We start from the raw sequence: 20729 nt of genomic DNA on the forward strand, positions 1-20729 counted from the left end.
CCAAGTAGCCAGAATTACAGGCATGCGCTACCACGCCCAGCTGATTTTTTTTTTTGATTTATTGTAGAGATGAGGTCTCGCTGCCCAGGCGGGTCTCGAACCCGCTGGCTCAGGCAATCCACTCACCTCAGCCTCCCAAAGGCGCGGGATTACAGGCTGAGCCACCGAGCCCGGCTTGGATGTGTATTTTTTATCAAATCTGAGTTTGTTCCTATTGACCAATATTTCTTCTGGATATGGGCCATATTTTCTGCTTCACATGTCTAATAATTTTTTTTATTGAATGCTGAATGTGTGTTAAATTGTTGATCATGTGGATTTTGTCGTCTTCCCCTATAAAGCATTGAATTTTTTTGTTTGTTTGTATGGTGGCTAGTTAAGTTACCTGTGGATCAGCTTTATCTTTTAAAGACTTGTTTTGTGAACTGCTAAGATCAATCTAGAGTAGCTTTGACGCTAGGGCTAGTTTAATTCCACTGCCAAGACATGAGCTATCTGGGTTGCCTGCTGAGCCCTCTCTACTCTAGCTGGGTGATTGCGAATATTTACCAGTCCTATGTAAACTCTGGGATTGTTCAGTTTACAGATCCCTAGAAGTTGTTCTTTTCCTACTAGCAGTTCTTTGCCTCTCCTCATAGGGTCTCACCTTAGCATGCAATGCAACTTTATAAACCAGAGTCTCAAAAGGACCCCTATGCAGATTTCTAGAGTTGTTTCTCTTTGTGTAGCTCCCTCTTGATTACTGCCCCACAAGTTCCAACTGCCTCAGTCTCCCTGAACCCTCATCTCCTCAACTCAGCAGGAACACCATGCTTTGCTTAGGTTCTTCCTCTTTGGACCACAAAATTCTTTGCAGACATAGAATATGACAGCAGACAAGAAGCTGGCGTCGTATGGTTTCCTAATTCATATTCCTTCTCTAATCAAAAGCCCATTACTGCCTATCATACAGTGTCTAGAAAGAATTGTTCCCTGTATTTTATCCAGTCTTCTAGTTGTTACTATAGGAGTGAAAGTCTGGTATTAGTTATTTCATTGTGTCCTGAGGCAGGGAAGTTCCAGCTATGGGCCAGGGTCCCTAGTCATGCTCCCATGAGAGTTAGAACCTGCAGCTCAGTACTTGCATAATAAGTGTTATAGTTTGAGTTGTTTCTATCTGGTTTGCCTTTTCTATTGATACTATTGCTGTTTGTGTCTTTAACCTCCTTGTTTCTTTGTTTAGTATGGTTAAAATGTGACTCTTTTGTATTTGCTACATTGTAAAAGGACTTGTTTTTTTTTGAGCCAGGCACAGTCCTCTCCCCAACCCCAAGAACTAGATACTTTCCCAGAGGTGGACTTGTACTTTTTAGAAAATAAACTTAAAAAACTAAAAAGTAGTTTGATATTTGTATAACTTTTAAAACGGTTTCAATCAGAATTGTTTGTTTTCAGTTTTTTGTTTGGATTTTTCATATAAACATGTATTTATTCCATTCAAATTGGTTATATTTAGGAACCATTAAGGTATAATGTTGAAAGGAACTTGTGAGGTTTCTTATCAGTTAATATAGTTTAAGCTAAAATGTTAAGGTATGGGCTAAACAGGCTCTTGAGAGTGAACAAAGGACAAGAAGTTGAGTTGTTAGTGTTTATTTTGTCAGGGAACCACCACATCTGCCACTAAGGCTGAGTAATCATGACTTATTAGTGTGGTTATGGAAAATGTATATCATTTTAGTTGAGTGAATGAACAGACTTCTTTAGAAGAAAGAATTGTCAAATCAGAGACTTGAGAAAAAGTTCTAAAATCAGATTGTTGAAAACTTTTCTTTTTAAAATTACTAAGAATTAAAATTATGTTGAGCTATTTTATTGGATAATGTATTTAATTTGTTGGGGTATTTTTTTTTTTTTTTTATTTTGAGTTGGAGTCTCACTCGGTCACCCAGACTGGAGTGCAGTGGCCACTCCTGGTCACTGCAGCGCCTGCTGGGCTCCGGCAATCCTTCCGCCTCAGCCTTCCCAGTAGCCGGAATTACAGGCATGCACTACCACGCCTGGCTGATTTTTTGATTTATTGTAGAGATGAGGTCTCGCTGCCCAGGTGGGTCTCGAACCCACGGGCTCAGGCAATCCACTCACCTCAGCCTCCCAAAGGCACGGGATTACAGGCAGAGCCACCGAGCCCAGCTGGGGTATATTTTTAAATCTTTATTTTTGGAATGCAGATGTAGTTTTTTCCTTTCCTATATATCCAAGAAGTCTTGTTATTTTCACATGCAGGGCAGTTCCATTTTTGTTCACTTAAAATTCATTTATTTTTTTTTTTTAGAAAAGAGGATTTATTGAGAGGTCAGAAAAACTTCCACAGTGGGAGGAGACCCATGGGAGTTGCCCTAAAATTCATTTCTATAATTCAGCTATAGACTGTACCTGTAGCCAAAGAGGACAAGTCTTAAATTTTCTTCCTTTTTCTTACTGTCATTCATTTGTCTCTTTTGTGTTTTCTAACAGTAAAAGTGGAAGTTATGGGTATTTTTAAAAATTGTATCTAATAGCTGTAACTTTATGGGGAGAATTGTTTCACTAATTATGTAGTTATTCTTTAAACTCAGGGTTTTTTTTATAGGATCACTAAATAATCTTTCTCCCTTCCCCAGCTGTGAAGTCTCTTTTATGCATATAGTGTTTAAAGAAAGAAGCAGTTATAGATTTCATGGTTAGTCATAACTTTTCAAAAACCCGAATAATCAAAAGCATTCTTTTTAAAATGTTCTGTAATTATTTTAAAACTCAAATATTAATATTTATAGCATTTCCAAGAATTAAAACCCAAGAAAATGGGGAACAAAAACTAAAAATTCACAGGTTTTTTTTGGTCCAGAAAAAAACCCCACTAATAATTAATTCAGTGTTAAGTATAGAACTTCATTTATTAGATATTATTTTATCAGAAAATGCCTATTGTATTTAGTAACAAATGTAACTTAGACTTATGAGCAACTCTCTTTTTTATATTAACATGACTCAGAACATTTTGTTATCTTTATAGTGAGCAGGATTTTAATGTTTTATTTTTGTCACTACATTTTATATACTTTGTCTTTGAACCACAAATTGTTTCATCATGCAATCTTAAAAGACTCTTATACACAGAGACCACTTACTTTACTTTGAGTCTGACTCATTTATGAAAAATTATTGGAGAAATTTTAATAAAAACCTTCAGATTGAGAAATATTCTCACCGTATGGTTAATAACAGTCTGTGTGTGTGTAATTTTATTCTGCAAAGTATTTTTCTTCATAACAGCTGATGGCTAATACTATTTCCTAGAAGGCATCTATTAATCTATGTTTGAGGGTCCCAGGAATTTATGTTTCAACCAGCTCCCTAGTTCACTATTACCTCATCTTGTGCATGTAGGAACTATTTTAAGACTATCACACTTCCAAATATTAATACATTTTAATCTATATGATTATTGTTAATTTTTAATATTTCAAAGTAAAGGAACAAAGCAGCATAACAATTTCTCTAGAAAAATTTTACTTGAAAAGAAAAATTCTTTACCTGTAATCCTAGCACTTTGGGAAGATGAGCCTTGCTTGAAGCTATGCATTGGAGACCAGCCTGAACAACATAGCAAGACCCTATCTCTAGAAAAATTTTTTTAGAAACTACCCAGGCATGGCAGTGTGCGCATGCCTGTAGTCCCAGCTACTTGGGAGACTGAGGCAAAAGGATTGCTTGACCCCAGGAGTTCGAGGCTACAGTGAGCTGTGGTCACACCACTGCACTTCAGCCTGAGTGACAGAAAAAACCCTGTCTCTTAAAAAGAAAAACTTACTGATACTGGTTTCATAATTGTTTTTTGCTTTAGGATCTCACTGAAAAAGGCTAAACAAAGTAGTTACTTTACCAACTGTGTTTAAGTAAAGACATAAAGTGGTATTTTCAAGTTGTGCCTAAAAAAACCAGTTTTTATTACAGGGGATAACATTCTGACAAATGAGAACTATGGATAAATAATATAAAAATCAAGCCAGAAATCAGATCAGTGGGGCTAGAACTGGGGAGAGGAAGATTGACTACAAAGGAGTACAAGGAATCTTTTTTGCAGTGATGGAAATGTTCTAGATCTTGCTGGTTGTGGCTCAATATATTTGTCAAAGCTCACTGACATGTACACCTCAAACTAGTGACTCTTACACCTCAATAAATCTGAATTTTTTTTTTAATTAACCAGGAGGAGATTCTGGGGAAGCATTATTTTCTCAAATTACTAATTGCATATTGAAATTATTTAGACACAGTTTTGTTCTTTAAAAGCTAAGATTTTTTCTTGTAAAATATAGTAATTAATATGCTGTTAAAAAAACTTGTGTATTGATAATTTCTTTTTCTTAAATATTTCTCATCAGAGATTTCTTGTATTTGTTTTATAGGGTCCACATATAGCTTCAGTCACATTAGCTGCTTATGAATGCAATTCAGTTAATTTCCCTGAACCACCCTATCCTGATCAGATTATTTGTCCAGATGAGGAGGGCACTGAAGGATCCATTTCTTTGTGGAGTATCATCTCAAAAGTTAGGATTGAAGCCTGCATGTGGGTAAGATGTGCATTTTTATATTTGTCTAAAAATAACCTCAGCATCTTGATGCTATGTTGTACTTTATTGAAATGGAATCCAAACATCCCTGGTCAATAAATGATTCATGAAGTTACCTGCTACCGACTTTCAAGGCAAAATAAACCTTTTAGAGCTTCTCTTATTTGTGAGTGACATTGAGAAGAAAGGCATGAAGCCATTTGTACCACAAAGCAACTGATGCCAAGTAGACAACAGCAGGAAAAAGGAATGGATGGTAGAACTACAATATCTACTAATAGCCTACTGTTGAACAGAATCCTTACTAATAAAATAGTCAATTAGCACATGTTGTATATGTTACATGTATTATGTACTATATTCTTAAAGTAAGCTAGAGAAAAGAAAATGTTAATCGTCAGGAAGAAAAATATATTTATTATTCATCAATTGGAAGTGGATCATTATCAAGTTCTTTATCTTCACCATTTTCATATTGAATAGGTTGAGGAGGAGAAGAAAATAAGCAGTTGGTCTTGCTGTCTCAGGGTTGGCAGAGGTGCAAGAGGTGGAAGCAGTAGAAGGGGCACACTCAGTGTAACTTGTACCCATGCAGTTCAAACCTGTGTTGTTAAGGATCAACTGTATTCTACTTTGTAAAGTTTGTTCCAGTATATATATACCTGATTAACACTTAGCGAGTGGTTGCATATATTAGATTGGTAAATATTATATGTCTCCTACTTTAAATTATTATGTTTATTCTTAGAGGACTCATGTCATTTTCTGAGTTGTTATAATGCTAAAATAAGGTCAGACATTTTTCAGTATAAACCAAGCCTTATTGTAGTATTAGGCCTTTCAGTTGTACCAATTATATTTTCTGTGGTTTATTTTATGAATTTTCTTGGACAGCATGTTCAGTGGTAGATGCATTTATTTATTTATTTAGACAGAGTCTTGCTCTGACACCGAGTTAGAGTGCAATGGCATGATCATGGCTCATTGCAGCCTTTACCTCCTAGGCTCAAACGACCCTCCCATCTCATCCTCCTAAGCTAGGACTACATATGCATGCCAGTGGGCCCGACTTTGTTTTTTTTGTAGAGACAGGATCTTGCTATATTGGCTGGTTTTAAATTTCTGGGCTTAGCCAGGCTTGGTGGCTCAGCCTGTAATCCCGTGCTTTGGGAGGCTAAGGTGAGTGAATTGCCTGAGCCCGCGGGTTGGAGACCCACCTGGGCAACTCGGCGAGACCTCATCTCTACAATAATTTAAAAAATCAGCCAGGCGTGGTAGCACATGCCTGTAATTCCAGCTACTCGGAAGGCTGAGGTGGAAGGATCGCTGGAGCCCAGCAGGTCGAGGCTGTGGTGGCCGGGAGCAGCCACTGCACTCCAGTCTGGGCGGCAGAGTGAGACTCCAACTAAAAAAAAAAAAATTTCTGGGCTCAAGCAGTCTTTCCACCTTGACTTCCTCAAGCCAGCAGATGTAATTTAATCCATACAGTGTTTTTTGTGTGTGTGCTATATTTCTAAATGTATTGGTATATACATCATTGAGGAATAATTCATTTGATAAAGACTTCTGTTACCATTTTAATTATTTTTTAGCTTATCATTTGGCTTTGTTATGTTCCTATAACTTTTTTCTCTAGCAATTTCTTAGGAAATTAAAGATTGTGGAACAGATCAACTTAAAATCTTAATTCATTAAAATGAGCATGAATATCATACTCGTAGAAGAGGTAGAGTTTTGAAACACAGTTAAGTGTTAGCAATTATGTTTTGCTTTAAAAGGATTTTAAAGGAAATACCATACATTGAATTTGTTGAATATGAAATACAGGAAAAATTGTCATGTTTCCTGTTGCTTTTTGAGAAACACTAGAAACTATACTAGTTGCATATGTTTTAGAAATTCAACAACATTAGTCTTTTGATGAAAATCATTATTAGAAAAGCAAAAGATACTTGGAACATGCTAAAAAAAGAAATTTGTATTAAATTTGGTTTTCTATTTTTCTTAATAATATACTTTTATTCTTTCAAAAATTATTTACATGACTGGATTAGCCCTAAGGCCAACAAAGGAAAACTTCCATTCCAGCTGACCATGATAACTGCCTCTCCCAGGTTCCCATAGTTCATATTGTCTATGGTGCTTATTAGACTTGGCCTAATACATGCCTTAAATTAGTTAACTTGCCTGGTATAGTGGCTTTCTTCCCCAAATAATATTTGAGATCCTAAAAAATATAAACCGTTACTTAAATATATTACCATCACAGTAATCAGCATTAAGTTTTGCACATAGTATAGGAATGTCAATAAATACTGATTAATTGGTCAGATGTTTATTTGCTCTTGTTTCCTTTTGTGGAACTGTCACTTAAGAAATATAGCACATGTTACGTTAGGTTCCTATTGTTCTCTGCATTTACAAGAACAGTCATTTCAACAAATGCTGCTGGGAAAACTGAATATCCACATGCAAAAGTACAAAGCTGAACCCTTACCTTACACCATATATATGAATTAACTCAAAATGCATCAAAGGCCTAAACTTAAAAACTAGAATATAAAACTCTTAGAAGAAAACATAGGGACACTTTTGCATCGTGTTGGATTTGGCAGTACTTTCTTGTGCATGACTTTTTATCACATATATAAGAAAACAAAAGGAAAAACAGGTGAATTGAACTTCACAAAACCTCCTGTGCCTCAAAGGATACTATCAAGAGAGTAAAAAGAGAACCTACAAAATGGAAGAAAATGTTTATTAATCATATATCTGCCCTGGTGTGGTGGCTCACACCTATAATCCCAGCAATTTGGGATGTGGAAGTGAGAGGATTGCCTGAGCCCAGGGGTTTGAGACTAGCCTGGACAACAAGAACTCATTTTATAAAGAAGTCAAAAAAATTATATATGGTGTAAGGTAAGGATCCAGCTTTGTACTTTTGCATGTGGTGTGGGTAGTGCACGCTTATGGTTCCAGCTACTTAGAGGCGGAAGGATTGCCTGAACCCAGCAGATTGAGACTGTGATAGCCATGAGTGTGCCACTGCACTCCAGCTGGATGACAGAGTAAGACTCTGACACCAAAAAATATATATATATATCATATATCTGATAAGGTTTAATACTCAATATTTATAGAACTTCTACAGCCCAACACCAAAGACAAACAACCGTATAGGCCAACTACTTAAATAGACATTTCTCCAACGATATGCAAATGGTCAATAAGCACATGGAACAATGCTCAACACTGTTAGTTATTAGGGAAATGCAAATCCAAGCCATAAGGAGATACCCCTTCATAACCATTAGGATGGCTATTATTTTTTTAAAATTTAAAGGAAAATAAACATTGGCGAGGATATGGAGAAATCGGAACCCTTATGAATTGATGGTGAAAACGTAAAGCGGTTTGATTACTGTGAAGAACTGATAGTTCCTTTAAAAACTGTACTTAAATTGCCATATGAACCTCTACTAATTTGACTCCTACATAACCCAAAAAAATTAAAACAGGGATCTGAAAAGATACTTGTACATCGCTGTTTAGCAGCATTATTCAGAGTAATGAAAAGTAGAAACAACTCAGTGTCCCTCAGCAGATGAATGGATAAACAAAATGTAGTATATACATACAATGGGATGTTATTCAGATATAACAAGGAATGAAGTTCATTCTGATAAGTGCTACAATATGGATGAACATTGAAAACATAAAATAAGCCAAACACAGAAAGAGAAATATTGTATGGCTTCACTTATATGAAAAGGATATGAGAAATGAGAAGTTAATGCTTAATGAGTACAGAATTTGTCTGTGTAATGAAAAATACTGGAAATAGTGACGGTTGCACAACACTGTGAATGCAGTTAATGCCTATGAACAATGGCACAAACTCATAAAAAGTCAATAGTACTGAGGCTGGGAATACATGATTTAGAGTATGTGGTGACTGTGATTCTTAGTTTACCCTTTCATAGTTTTAATCCATTTGTGTCCACTTTTTTTTTTTTTTTTTTTTTTTGAGTTGGAGTCTCACTCTGTCGCCCAGACTGGAGTGCAATGGCCGCTCCTGGCACAGCAGCCTTGACCTGCTGGGCTCCGGCAATCCTTCCGCCTCAGCCTTCCAAGTAGCTGGAACTACAGGTGCGCGCTACCACGCCGGCTCATTTTGATTTATTGTAGAGATGAGGTCTCGCCAAGTTGCCCAGGTGGGTCTCGAGCCTGCGGGCTCAGGCAATTCACTCATCCCGGCCTCCCAAAGCGTGGGATTACAGGCTGAGCCTCCGAGCCCGGCCTATGTCCACATTCATATATGTATTTTTCAGGGGAATGTCTTGCTTGACTAAAAAATGATATTTTTTCTAAAATATTTGTCTAAGTTGTACTTGAAAAATTACAATATTTTTACAAACTTCACTATCATTATAATACATTGAATGAGTTAAATCATCAACATACATAGTACTTCCATTTATAAGATAAAGAATCTCAACCTCAGTTTCAGTTTGTTCACATTTTGTCTTTGGAGCACTTAAACTGATTGGTTTTGTATATATATAAAACCAATCATATTTCCTTTTTTGAGTTGGAGTCTCACTCTGTCGCCCAGGCTGGAGTGCAGTGGCATGCTCCCGGCCACCACAGCCTCGACCTGCTGGGCTCTGGCGATCCTTCTGCCTCAGCCTTCCAACTAGCCAGAACTACAGGGCCGTGCTACCATGCCTGGCTAATTTTTGATTTATTGTAGAGACAAAGCTCACCAAGTTGCCCGGTGGACTCAGGCAATCCACTTCTCTTGGCCTCCCAAAGTACTGGGATTACAGGCTGAGCCACCAAGCCTGGCTGTTTGATATTTTTGATCAGTAAGGTACCTTTTACAGTTTATATCTTTTTAAACTTATACAGTTTGACTATTTGACCAGTGCAAGCTTCCTCAAATTTTCTTTTTGTTCTTGAACTCCAAAAATAGTTAAACATCTAAGCACTAAGGATTCAGGGTGAGCACAACTTAACAGTCTCTACCCTTATTGAGCTTTACATGCTAGTGGGGGAATAGTTATCATGGGAAAATGTATATGTAAGTACAAACTGTGATAATTGCTACAAAGGAGAAATCTCTTGCATAACACTAGAATTTGTCCTCATTTGAGATTCAGGGAAGATTCCATAAAGAAATAAGTATTCCAGTTGAGATCTAAGGATAATATGGAATAAAGGAGAGATGGGGATGACAATGAGGGTAGCAGCAAAGTAAGAAAGAAAGGATCATATGTGATAACCTTCAGATAGAGAGCATCACCTTTTAAGATCATTTAAGTTAATGTTTTTATTAGTAATAGTATTATTACTGTTCTTGTAAACATATATGACATAAAATGTTTACCATTTTAACCATTTTAAGTTCAATTCAGTAGCATTAAGTACATTCACAATGTTGTATAACCATTGCTAATATCTATTTCCAGAACTTTTTTGTCATCTCAAACAGAAGCCATTAAACTGTGACTCCTCATTCCCTCTTCTCCCTACCCGTGGTAACCAATATTCTATTCTACTTCCTTCTTCTGTGAATTTGCCTATTCTTTTGTAGGACCATTTGAAAACTGATCTCAACAGAAACTGAAAGCAAATTTTATTTGCAAAACAATCTGCTAACATTACCAGAATTGGTGCTTAAACATTGTTTTTTAAACACTGCTGTAAGAGCGCTGAATTTCTCAGTAGTGTGAGGGTTACCCTCAAAACCTCTGCTTATTTAACCTCTGATTCATGTTTGTAGTTGGAATATTTAGTAGAAAAATGACTTTGTGTTTTAAGAGTATTGACACAGATAGTATAAAACGTCTATAATTTTTGAGTAGTCAGCATGTATAAAAGTTTCTGCTTGGGCAGGCTCGGTGGCTCAGCCTGTAATCCCAGCACTTTGGGAGGCTGAGGCGAGTGGATTGACTGAGCCGGTGGGTTTGAGACTAGCCCGGGCAACTCGGCGAGACCTAGTCTCTACAATAAATCACGTGCTAGCTTGCACACGTGGTAGCGTGCGTCTGTAGTTCCGGCTGCTTGGAAAGTTGAGGCGGAAGGATTGCAGGAGTTCAGTTGGTGGATGTTGGGGTGGCTGTGAGTGTGCCACTGCACTCCAGCCTGGGCGATGGAGTGAGACTCCAACTCAAAAAAAAAAAAGAAAAAAGTTTCTGCTCTCCAGGTTTTCATCATTAAACGTATACTTCCTGATATAAAAGCACAATGCTGTATATTTGTTTGTGTGTTCACATGGTAAAACTTTCCTTTCTTTCTTTTTTTTTTTTATTTTTTTTAGAGGCTCACTGTGTTGCCCAGGCTGGAGTGCAGTGGCAAAATTAGGGCTCACTACAGTCTTGACCTTCTGGACTCAGGTGATCCTTCCACCTCAGCCTGCGGAGTAGCTGGGACTTGTAGGCATGCACCACCACACTTGGCTAAATTTTTTTATTTTTTTGTAGAGATGGTCTTGCTATTTTGCCCAGGCTGGTCTCAAACTCAGGCTCAACAATCTTCCCACCTCGGCCTCCCAAAGTATTTGGGTTACAGACATGAGGTCCTGCATCCAGCCAAAACTTTTTTTTTTTTTTGAGTCGGAGTCTCACTGTCACCTAGGCTGGAGTGCACACTCATGGCCACCGCAGCCTTGACCTGCTGGGCTCAGGTGATCCTTGCACTTCGGCCTTCCAAGTAGCTGCAATTACAGTCGTACGCTATCACGCCCAGCTAATTTTTGTTGTTGTTGTTGTTATTGTTGTTGAGACAAGGTCTCACCAAGTTGCCCAGGCTGGTCTCGAACCCTGCTTTAGGTAGTCCTCTCATATCAGCCTCCCAAAGTGCTGGAATTACAGGTATGAGCCACTGCGCCTGGCCAAAACTTTTTAAAAGCAAAAAAAAATCAGGATGTTTCTCCCTAAAATCTTTGAATAAAATTAACACTCTGGGAAGATACTATGTTTGTCACTTAGTTTGCATAATTTGTGCATATTAAACTCCTCTCCACTTCAAGAAGCGCAGGGGCTTACAGGTAATAAATTGGTATGTAGGTATGTAGTAGATGGTTTTGAAGAGAGCCTTCTGAATTATTTCTTGACTAAATACCACTTGTCTTTCTTTTGCAGTAAGGAAGCCAGTCATTCGTTTGCCTTAATTAAACCTAGGCTGACAGTTTTTAGTGTTCCACAATATTTGTTTTATTGTGTATATAAAACAAATATAAAGAACTTTATATTTATATTTTATACTAGTGTTTATAAACAAATATAAAGTACTTTGAGTTTTATACACATTGTATATTTGAATTTTATATAGATTGTAAAGTTGTATAAGAATTGTGAAATTATGATACTTCAGTATCTGATTTGAGATAACTGACTAAATAAATTTCTGTGTCTTGGATATAATGTGTTTTGGAAAACCTGCCTGAATGACTGACTATATTCCCTTTTATTTATTTATGCATAATAATAGAATACTGACTCATAATCACTATTCTTATTTCTTGCTAATATGAGAAAACATGAGCAGAATTAAATAAAAATTTAACAATAAATATAGTCTACTACGTATAAGACAGTATATAGCTCTTTATTTCATTTCAGTACATTATATTGCTTCCTTTTCACTTTAAGGAAATTTGTCATGAGTTTGAATCATATGATTGCTTTGAGAACTACTGAACATTTGACCTCAAGAGAAGTTCAGTTGTTGAATAAAATGTTATAATTATTTCCCCTTCCACTTTTTATTATGGAAAATATTCTAAAAGTGCATAGAATTATAAAATGAATTTAATATACTGTCACCCACTTCAGCCAATATTAACTCATAGTTAATATTGTTTTAGCTTTACCTTTCCTCACTCTCTTCTCAATTACCTTGAAGCAGATCTCAGATATTATATCACATTTCATCTGTAAATATATCAGTCTTGGGGCTTAAAAACACTTACCACACTTAAAAGAAATTACAGTCATCTTTTAAAATCCATTATTGAATTAGTGTTCAAATTTTCCTGATTATGTTTATTTCTTTGTTTTTCTTTTTGAACTTATGTTGAAGAAAACTGCTTTGTCAAATAAGAGTTTCCCAGAGTCTGAATTTTACTGATTGTATCCTCAGTGGTGTAATTGAAAGGTGTTCTTCTGTTCCATGTGTTCTATGAGTTGATAGATTGAGAGGCTCGAAGGTTTCAGAGTTGAGGTCTCACTCTGTCACACAGGCTGGAGTGCATGATCACGGCTCACAGCTGCCTCAACCTCATGGGCTCAGGGGATTCTTCTGCCTCAGCCTCCTCAGTAGCTGGAACTACAGGTGTGTGCCCCTACACCCAGCTAATTTTTTGATTTTTTTGTAGAGATGAGGTCTTGCTGTGTTGCCCAGGCTGGTCTTGAACTCCTGGGCTCAAGCAGTCTTCCTGCCTCGGTCTCCCAAAGTGCTGGGATTATAGGTATGAGCCACTGTGCCTGGACCCTTGTTGTCTGTGTGTGTGATGTTAACACCATTGATGATCCATTATTATATATATAAAGTCCATTATTTTATTAGAGCTTATAAAATAGTGGTATTCCAATTTTACTGGTTTTTATTTTAGTTATTAGCTGGAATACTTTTATAAACAGAAAGTTTTCCTTACCGCTAATTTAATTGCCCTGAGAGATAATGCATATAGGAAAAGAATAGATAATTGGTTTTTTCTCTTTATTTATGCACTTTAAAATAATAAGTTGGTTCGCTAGCATCCTCCAAAGTTGACCAACAATAACTTTTCTTATTTAGCAATATATGATATGTGATTTATTCCTATATCCACGCATTCATGTCTCACCTACCTCCCTTCTTTCTCTGTTTTTTTTAACTAAATAAAGGCCTAGTCTTTTGGCACTTAGCTTTTCTTTTTCAAAAGTCTTATTTCACGTGTGGATAATGTAGTTACACTTGGAGAGTGTTGGGTCTACACTGAGTGCAAAATGTTTGAATTTGATAAGGTCCCTTGGGAATTCTTTTCATGGCATTTGAAGGCAGAGCTATAATACAGAGCAACTGAAATGCTTTTGAGAACCAGTCAAGCTTTTTCATTTGCTGTGACTCAGCAAAGCTTTTTCGTTCACTGTGTATGGCTCAAAGTTGAGAATTTCTCTAGAGACTATGTACCTGTTGCATTATTAACTATTCTATTTTTAAGCTATTTAAGACCAAACCAAGTTACTGGTTCATTAAACCTTGTTTTTATCCTTATGTCCTAAGTTGATTGGGGGAAAAAAATTCTCTTCAAAAACAAAATTCCACCAAGTGACTGAAACATGAGTCATTTAATGAGGTGAGGAAGTAAATATTTTTCCTGTAGCGAAAATGTATCCATCCTAATGTTGAGTTTTCAAGGGGCTTTCTGACCACAATTTGTTAAAAATTTTAACTCAACACCAAAAACCTGTATTGGAATTAAATGAACATCCAAACCAGGTGTGGTGACTCACAGCTGCCTGAGGAGGCCGAGGCAGGAGGACTGCTTGAGCCTAGGAGTTTGAGACCAGCCTGAGCAACATGGTGAAACCCCCAGCTCTAAAAACAAAAACCGCTGGGCATGGTGGCATGCGCCAGTAGTCCCAGCTACTCAGAAGGTTGAGGTGGAAGGATCACCTGAGCCCAGGAGGTCAAGGCTGCCATAAGCCATGATCATCATGATCATGCCACTGCACTTCAGTCTGGGTAACAGAGTGGATCCTGACCCAAAAAAGAAAAAAAAAAGCAAAATACCAGGGATTTCCTAGAAAATATTTGTCTAACAATGTGTACTGGTGAATTCTTATTATCATCATTTGGATATTAGCTGGTAGGGGTACTGACAAAGATAACTGTCTAAGTAGAGATGCTATAGAACTAACAATACCTTGGTGTCTATAATACACCAGAGATTGTATTTAGATGTTTTTTGGTTTGGTGTGTTTTTGTTTTTGCTGTTTTTGGGGGTTTTTTGAGTGAGAATCTCACTCTGTAGCCCAGACTAGAGTGGTAACGGCTCATCACAGCCTCCACCTCCTGGGCTCAGGTGATCCTCTCACCCAAACCTCCTGAGTAGCTGGGACTACAGGCCCAGCTAAGTTTTTGTTTCTTTTTGAATTGGAGTCTCTCACTCTGTCACTCAAACTAGAGTACAGTGGCACACTCACGGCCACTGCAGCCTCGACCTGCTGGGCTCAGGTGATCCTTCTGACTTAGCCTTCCAAGTAGCTGGAACTACAGGCACGTGCTACCATGCCTGGCTAATTTTTTTATTTACTGTAGAGACGAGGTCTTGCCAAGTTGCCCAGGCTGGTCTCAAACCCGTGGGCTCAGGCAGTACTCTTACCTTGGCCTCCCAAAGTGCTGGGATTGTAGGTGTGAACCACTGTGCCCAGACAGTTTTTTATTTTTTGAAGAGACAAGGTCTCACTGTGTTGCCTAGGCTCATCTCGAACTCATAGACTCAAGCAGTCTTCCCACCTCACCCTCCCAAAGTGCTGGAATTACCAGTGTGAGCCATTGTGCCTAGCCTTTTTTTTTAATGGACAAGGGTCTTGCTATGTTGTCCAGGCTGGCCTCAAGCTCCTGGGCTCACGTGATCTCCCTGCCTCAGCGTAGCTATGACTACAGATATGCACCACACTGTTCCTGGCTTATTTTAGTTTTATGTATGTCATGTTGCCAGGCATCTGATAGGTCAGAATTAGAACCAGGATCCAAACTCTTACCCTTTTGATTATGCAGCATATGCACTTCAATACATTGCATCTCAGAATGCTTTGGGGTATATAGAAAAATATAGGTCTGACCTGTTAAGTGTCACTGTGTTGAGAGCAGAACCTCATTGTAAGTATTTTGGTTTTTCACTTAGGGTATCGGTACAGCAATCGGAGAGCTGCCTCCATATTTCATGGCCAGAGCAGCCCGCCTCTCGGGTGCTGAACCAGATGATGAAGAGTATCAGGAATTTGAAGAGATGCTGGAACATGCAGAGACTGCACAAGTAAGAACAGTGGGAGATAAAACAGAGTACTTTAATTATCCCTAAAGAAGTTATTATTAAGGTAAAATTATTAATAGTTACTCTGAGGAAAACTGTCAAAGTAAAAAACATGTATGTAAATATGACCTAAGATAGAATATTAAGAAAAGCTGAAATATAAAAGGTAATAATCTTGATCTTAGAATAGAGAGTTACAAGAAGAATCAAATCAAACTCATACTAAACTAAAACTTGTCAGAAGCCAGGGTAGATTCATGTTACCAATGCTATTAGCTGAAACACTTTCCATTATATATTTAGAAGTATTGCAAAGCAAGGAATAAGCAAGGAAGACAAATAGATAGATCAGACTTTGAGTTGTTTTTTGTTTGTTTGTTTTTTATTTTTCGAGGAATCTTACTTTGTCACCCAGACTGGAGTACAGTGGCATGCTCACGGCCACTGCAGCCTCAATCTACTGGGCTCAGGTGATCCTTCCACCTCAACTTTCCAAGTGGCTAATTTTTTTTTTTTTTTTGTAGAGACGAGGTCTTGCCAAGTTGTCCAGGCTGGCTCGAACCCCTGGACTCAGGCAAACATCTTGCCTCCACCTCCCAAAGTGCTGAGATTATAGGCGTGAGCCACCATACCCAACCTCTGAGTTTAAATACTAGAATTTCTGGATTAATGTTTTAAAAATAACATCAGGCCGGACTCAGTGGCTCAGCCTGTAATTCCAGTACTCTGGGAGGCGGAGGTGAGTGGATTGCCTGAGCCCATGGGTTCAAGACCAGCCCGGGCAACTTGGTGAGACCTTGTCTCTACAATAAATCAAAAATTAGCCGGGCGTGATAGCACGCATCTATAGTTTCAGCTACTTGGAAGGCTGAGGCAGAAGGATCATCACCTAAACCTAGCAGATTGAGACTGGGGTGGCCGTGAGCATGCCACTGCACTCCAGCCTTGGCGACAGAGTGAGACTCCAACTCAAAATAAACAAATAAATAAATAAATAAAAACATCAAATACAGTTTACCTTGTTTGGAGGAAAAAAACAATTTAGAAACTGCTCGTTGGAGCCAGACGTGGTAGCTCATACCTGTAATCCTAGCACTTTGGGAGGCCGAAACGAGATTACCTGAGCCCAGAGATTTGAGACCAGCAGGGGCAACTTGGAGAGACCTCATCTCTACAATAAATAAAAAAATTGACCAAGTTTGGGGGCGTGCACCTGTCATCCCAGCTACTTGGAAGACTAAGGCAAAAGGATCGCCTGAGCCCAGCAGGTCGAGGCTGCAGTGGCCATGAGTGTGCCACTTCACTTCAGCCTAGGCAACAGAGTGAGACTCCACCCCACCCCCCCAAAAAAGAAAAAAGCTTTAAACCCGTAAACAATATGCAGTAGTATAATTGACTATAGTAGAACTTTATTTTAAAATAATATTTAACAATTCAAAAAATTCAGATTAGCCTCTGCCTCTGTCAAATTAAAAACTCTTTCTGTGTTCTAAAGAGTATCCTCAAAATGGTCAAGGTAAACTTTCAGAATAGAAAAACACTAAATTCCAGTTCTATGCAAGCAATAAAGTAAATTGGCTGAGGCTTTTTTGACCTGATCACAATCTGTGTGTCAACCTCTATCTCAATTATCCCAACAGAGTTAAGTGTTTTAGTCTTTGGAAAATTCTTAAGAACATTGGTTAAATGACTTCGTCGCCATCTTCAAGTCAGATAACCTTTTTAAAAATGCATTATTACCCAGCACTTTGGGAGTCCGAGGTGAGAGAATTACCTAAGCTCAGGGATTCAACACCAGCCTAGACAACTTGGTGAGACCTCTTCTCTACAATAAATCAAAAAATCAGCCAGGTGTGGTAGTGCATGCCTATAGTTCCACTACTTGGAAAACTGAGGCAGAAGGATCGCCTGAGCCCAGCAGGTTGAGGCTGCAGTGGTCATGAGCGTGCCACTGCATTCCAGCCTGGGCAACAGAGTGAGACAACGACTAAAAAAAAAATGCTTTATTAATTGGAAATCAGCCAAGTATAGTTATAGTTTTTAATTTAAAAGAAAACTTTCATATTTCACAAATTTAAATGTAAAATAGCCAAATGTAAAACAAATGAAATAAAGAGCCATGAACATCTGCTTTGCCCTATCCACCAACCAGATAGTATCCTTCTCTTCTTGGCATCATAATGCTTATAATAATGCTAACAATTATTACTAATATAAACAACTTTTAAAATTATTGTTAATATTTTTAATATTTAGTATCTAATATGACCCTTGTTTTACATCTGAGGTAGTTTGGAAAAGTACCATTTCTTCTATTTTTATAGAAAACTGCCAAACCAAATCTCACATGCTTATAGCTGGAACCAAAACTCAGAAAGCCTGCATCACTGGTATATTCTAATTACTGAAACCAATCCATCCACAAAAGTAGATGGGTCAGACTTGTGACAACGGATACCTCTTGGAGTTGTGATGCAAATTAATGTACTTCATTTAACACCTCTAAAACTTATCTAAGTGAAATTAGCAAGCTGAAGTGCAATAAGCGTAGGGTAGCTTGCAGCTATAGAATTTTACGCTATGACTTGGATGCCAAATGGGCATAAGCTTGTTCTCTCTTAACATACTCTGATTATTTTTCTTAAAAAACAAACAAAAAACTTTGTTTCTCTTGGAATTGACATGCTAAATTTGCATGGTTTCTTTAAGTGTCTGGCTTGTTTTCTCTCACTTCTACCGGCTCTGTAAAAATGCCTATTGATATCACTTTCCACTTGGTAACCCTTATGAAATATCATCATTTCCTTCTTTTCATGAGGTCATCTCTCTGGAGCCCTTCATTCTCCCACTCCAATTGGGACTTGCTGTTCTCTTGGCCTTCTGCAGAGTTGATTCTCTCTTGGTTTGGATTTCTTGTTTTCCTCTTTCTTGATTTACACTCTCATTTTGGTTGACCATATTCTATAGTAGCTTTCTGAGAAAGGGTGAGTAAAATGTGATACATTCTAAACAAATGTTTTCTTCATTCACACTTAATTGATTCACTGAATTTAGAATTTTAGGTTGGAAATCATTTTTTGTACTTAGGATTTAGAAGGCATTGTTTTGTCTTCATGCTTCTGATATTGGTATTGAGAGTTCTAATGCCCTTCTGAGTCCTCTTTATAAGCAATCTGTTTTTGTTTAATTTTTTTCTCTCTAGGAACTTCTAGGTTCATTATCTGAGGTATGGGGCTTTTTAAAATTTATTCTGGTAGGGTTCAGCGCAGCAGCTCACACCTGTAATCCTAGCTCTTTAGGAGGCCCAGGCAAGAGGATTGCTTGAACCCAGGAGTTCAAGACCAGCCTGGGCAGCATAGCAAGAGCTCATCTCTACAAAAAAACCTTATTAGTTGGGCATGGTGGCACATGCCTGTAGTCCCAGCTACTCAGGAGGCCAAGGTTGAAGGATTGCCTAAGCCCAGGAGGTCAAGACTATGGTAAGTCGTGATCATGCCACTGCACTCCAGCCTGGGTAACAGAGTGAGACCCCAAGTCAAAAAAAAAGAATGAAAAATAAAATTTATTTGAGTAGATGTTCAGAAAACTTGTTCATTCGTTTTGGGAAATGTTCTAGTATTTTTCTGTGAGAGTTTTTCCTCTATAGTCTCTATTCTTGCTTTCTGGAATATTGGGCCTCCTAACCCTTCCTTTTAATTTATTAAATCTTTTTGTTCTTAACATTAATCTCATTTTACTTTCTATAAAATTTTCTCAAGTTTATCTTCTACTCTTACATTGAAATGTTTTCTGTTCTGTTATCTTACATTTATTTTCAAAAAGCAATTTGTATATATTTTCAAGAAATACTGTATCTTATCCTTTTGCAGATGTTTCCTTTCTTCAGGTTTCCTGTTGCTCCAGGCACTATCTTTTCTGTCTGTGTCTTCTGTTTGGAGTTGGAGGCTTTCCTCAAAACCTAGTGATCCTTATTTGTCTGTTTATACAAGAATAAAGCACTTAAAAGCTAAATGGAAGCTGTGTGTGTGGAGGCCAGGTGCAGTGATGGTAGGGCTTCCCTACTGTATTAATCCAGGGGCAGGCAAGCTTAATATTTACTGAGAACCTCCATTTATCGGAGTCTCTTGATCTTTCCTTGGGAATAGTTCTGTTTCTTTAGGGATGGATCCTCTCATTGCTTACCTGGGGAATACAGATAGTCCCTAACTTACAATGGTTTAACTAACAATTTTTCAACTTTATGATAGTGTGAAAGTGATAGACCTTCCGTAGAAACTGTATGTTGAATTTTGGATCTTGATCTTTTCCCAAGCTAGTGATATGTGATGCAGTACTCTCTAATGATGCTTCCAGTCAACACATGATCACAGGGTAAACCACTGATACTTTGCAGTATTATGTTGCCAGGTGATTTCAATCACTATTTTTAGGATAATCTATACATTTCTTATTCCCTAATTTCATATTTGCTTATATTGAAAAATCAAGTAATATATGATATGATGTAAGAATCTTTTTTCTTTTTTAAGTTATTAGCTTAAAAAAGTGTACATTCTGTTTTATGTTCTTTAAGTTAGAAATAATAAACTATATAAAATATTTTATTTAAAATGTTTACCCATAATTGCAATTATATATACTGTCAGCCAATCATGCAAAATAATTTAGTGAACTGTTATGATAAGAGAGAAAAGAATAACTCATCTGTGACAACTTTATGGTCTTCCCTATTAATTTTCTTTCTACAGTCAATAAAAATCTGTTAGAATCTTCAGTTAGTTAACTCACTATAACTGTAAAATAGAAAACATTATCACCGATTTGAATAAGGAAACCTATTCAGGAAACACAGCCAGCAAATCTTGGAGTCAAAACCTGACCCAGTTTTCTGATTCTGAGATTAGTGATGAGCTTACTATACCACAGTGCAGCAACATTTTCATCTAGGTTAATGCAATTTTTTTAAAAATTAAAAATTTAGCTGGGCTCGGTGGCTCAGCCTGTAATCCCACGCCTTTGGGAGGCTGAGGTGAGTGGATTGCCTGAGCCCGCGGGTTCAAGACCTGCCTGGGCAGGTGAGACCTCATCTCTACAATAAATAAAAA

The 20729-nt window shown here is 37.6% G+C and overlaps 1 protein-coding gene across 2 annotated transcripts in view; it reads left to right on the forward strand.

Annotated features, from left to right (window-relative positions):
• Positions 1-20729, forward strand: part of VMP1 (vacuole membrane protein 1) — a 135356-nt gene that overhangs the window by 50390 nt on the left and 64237 nt on the right. Inside the window, exons 6-7 of one of the 2 annotated variants that reach the window (XM_008070835.2) lie at positions 4431-4598; positions 15496-15627. In XM_008070835.2, coding sequence (XP_008069026.1) covers positions 4431-4598; positions 15496-15627 — 300 coding nt within the window. The remainder of the gene's footprint in view (positions 1-4430; positions 4599-15495; positions 15628-20729) is intronic. The other variant, XM_021718950.1, reaches the window with a different exon arrangement.

The sequence above is a fragment of the Carlito syrichta genome, unplaced genomic scaffold (assembly GCF_000164805.1).
Source record: "Carlito syrichta isolate Samal-C Ts95f unplaced genomic scaffold, Tarsius_syrichta-2.0.1 Scaffold314028, whole genome shotgun sequence".
In the NCBI taxonomy this organism is placed as follows: domain Eukaryota; kingdom Metazoa; phylum Chordata; class Mammalia; order Primates; family Tarsiidae; genus Carlito; species Carlito syrichta.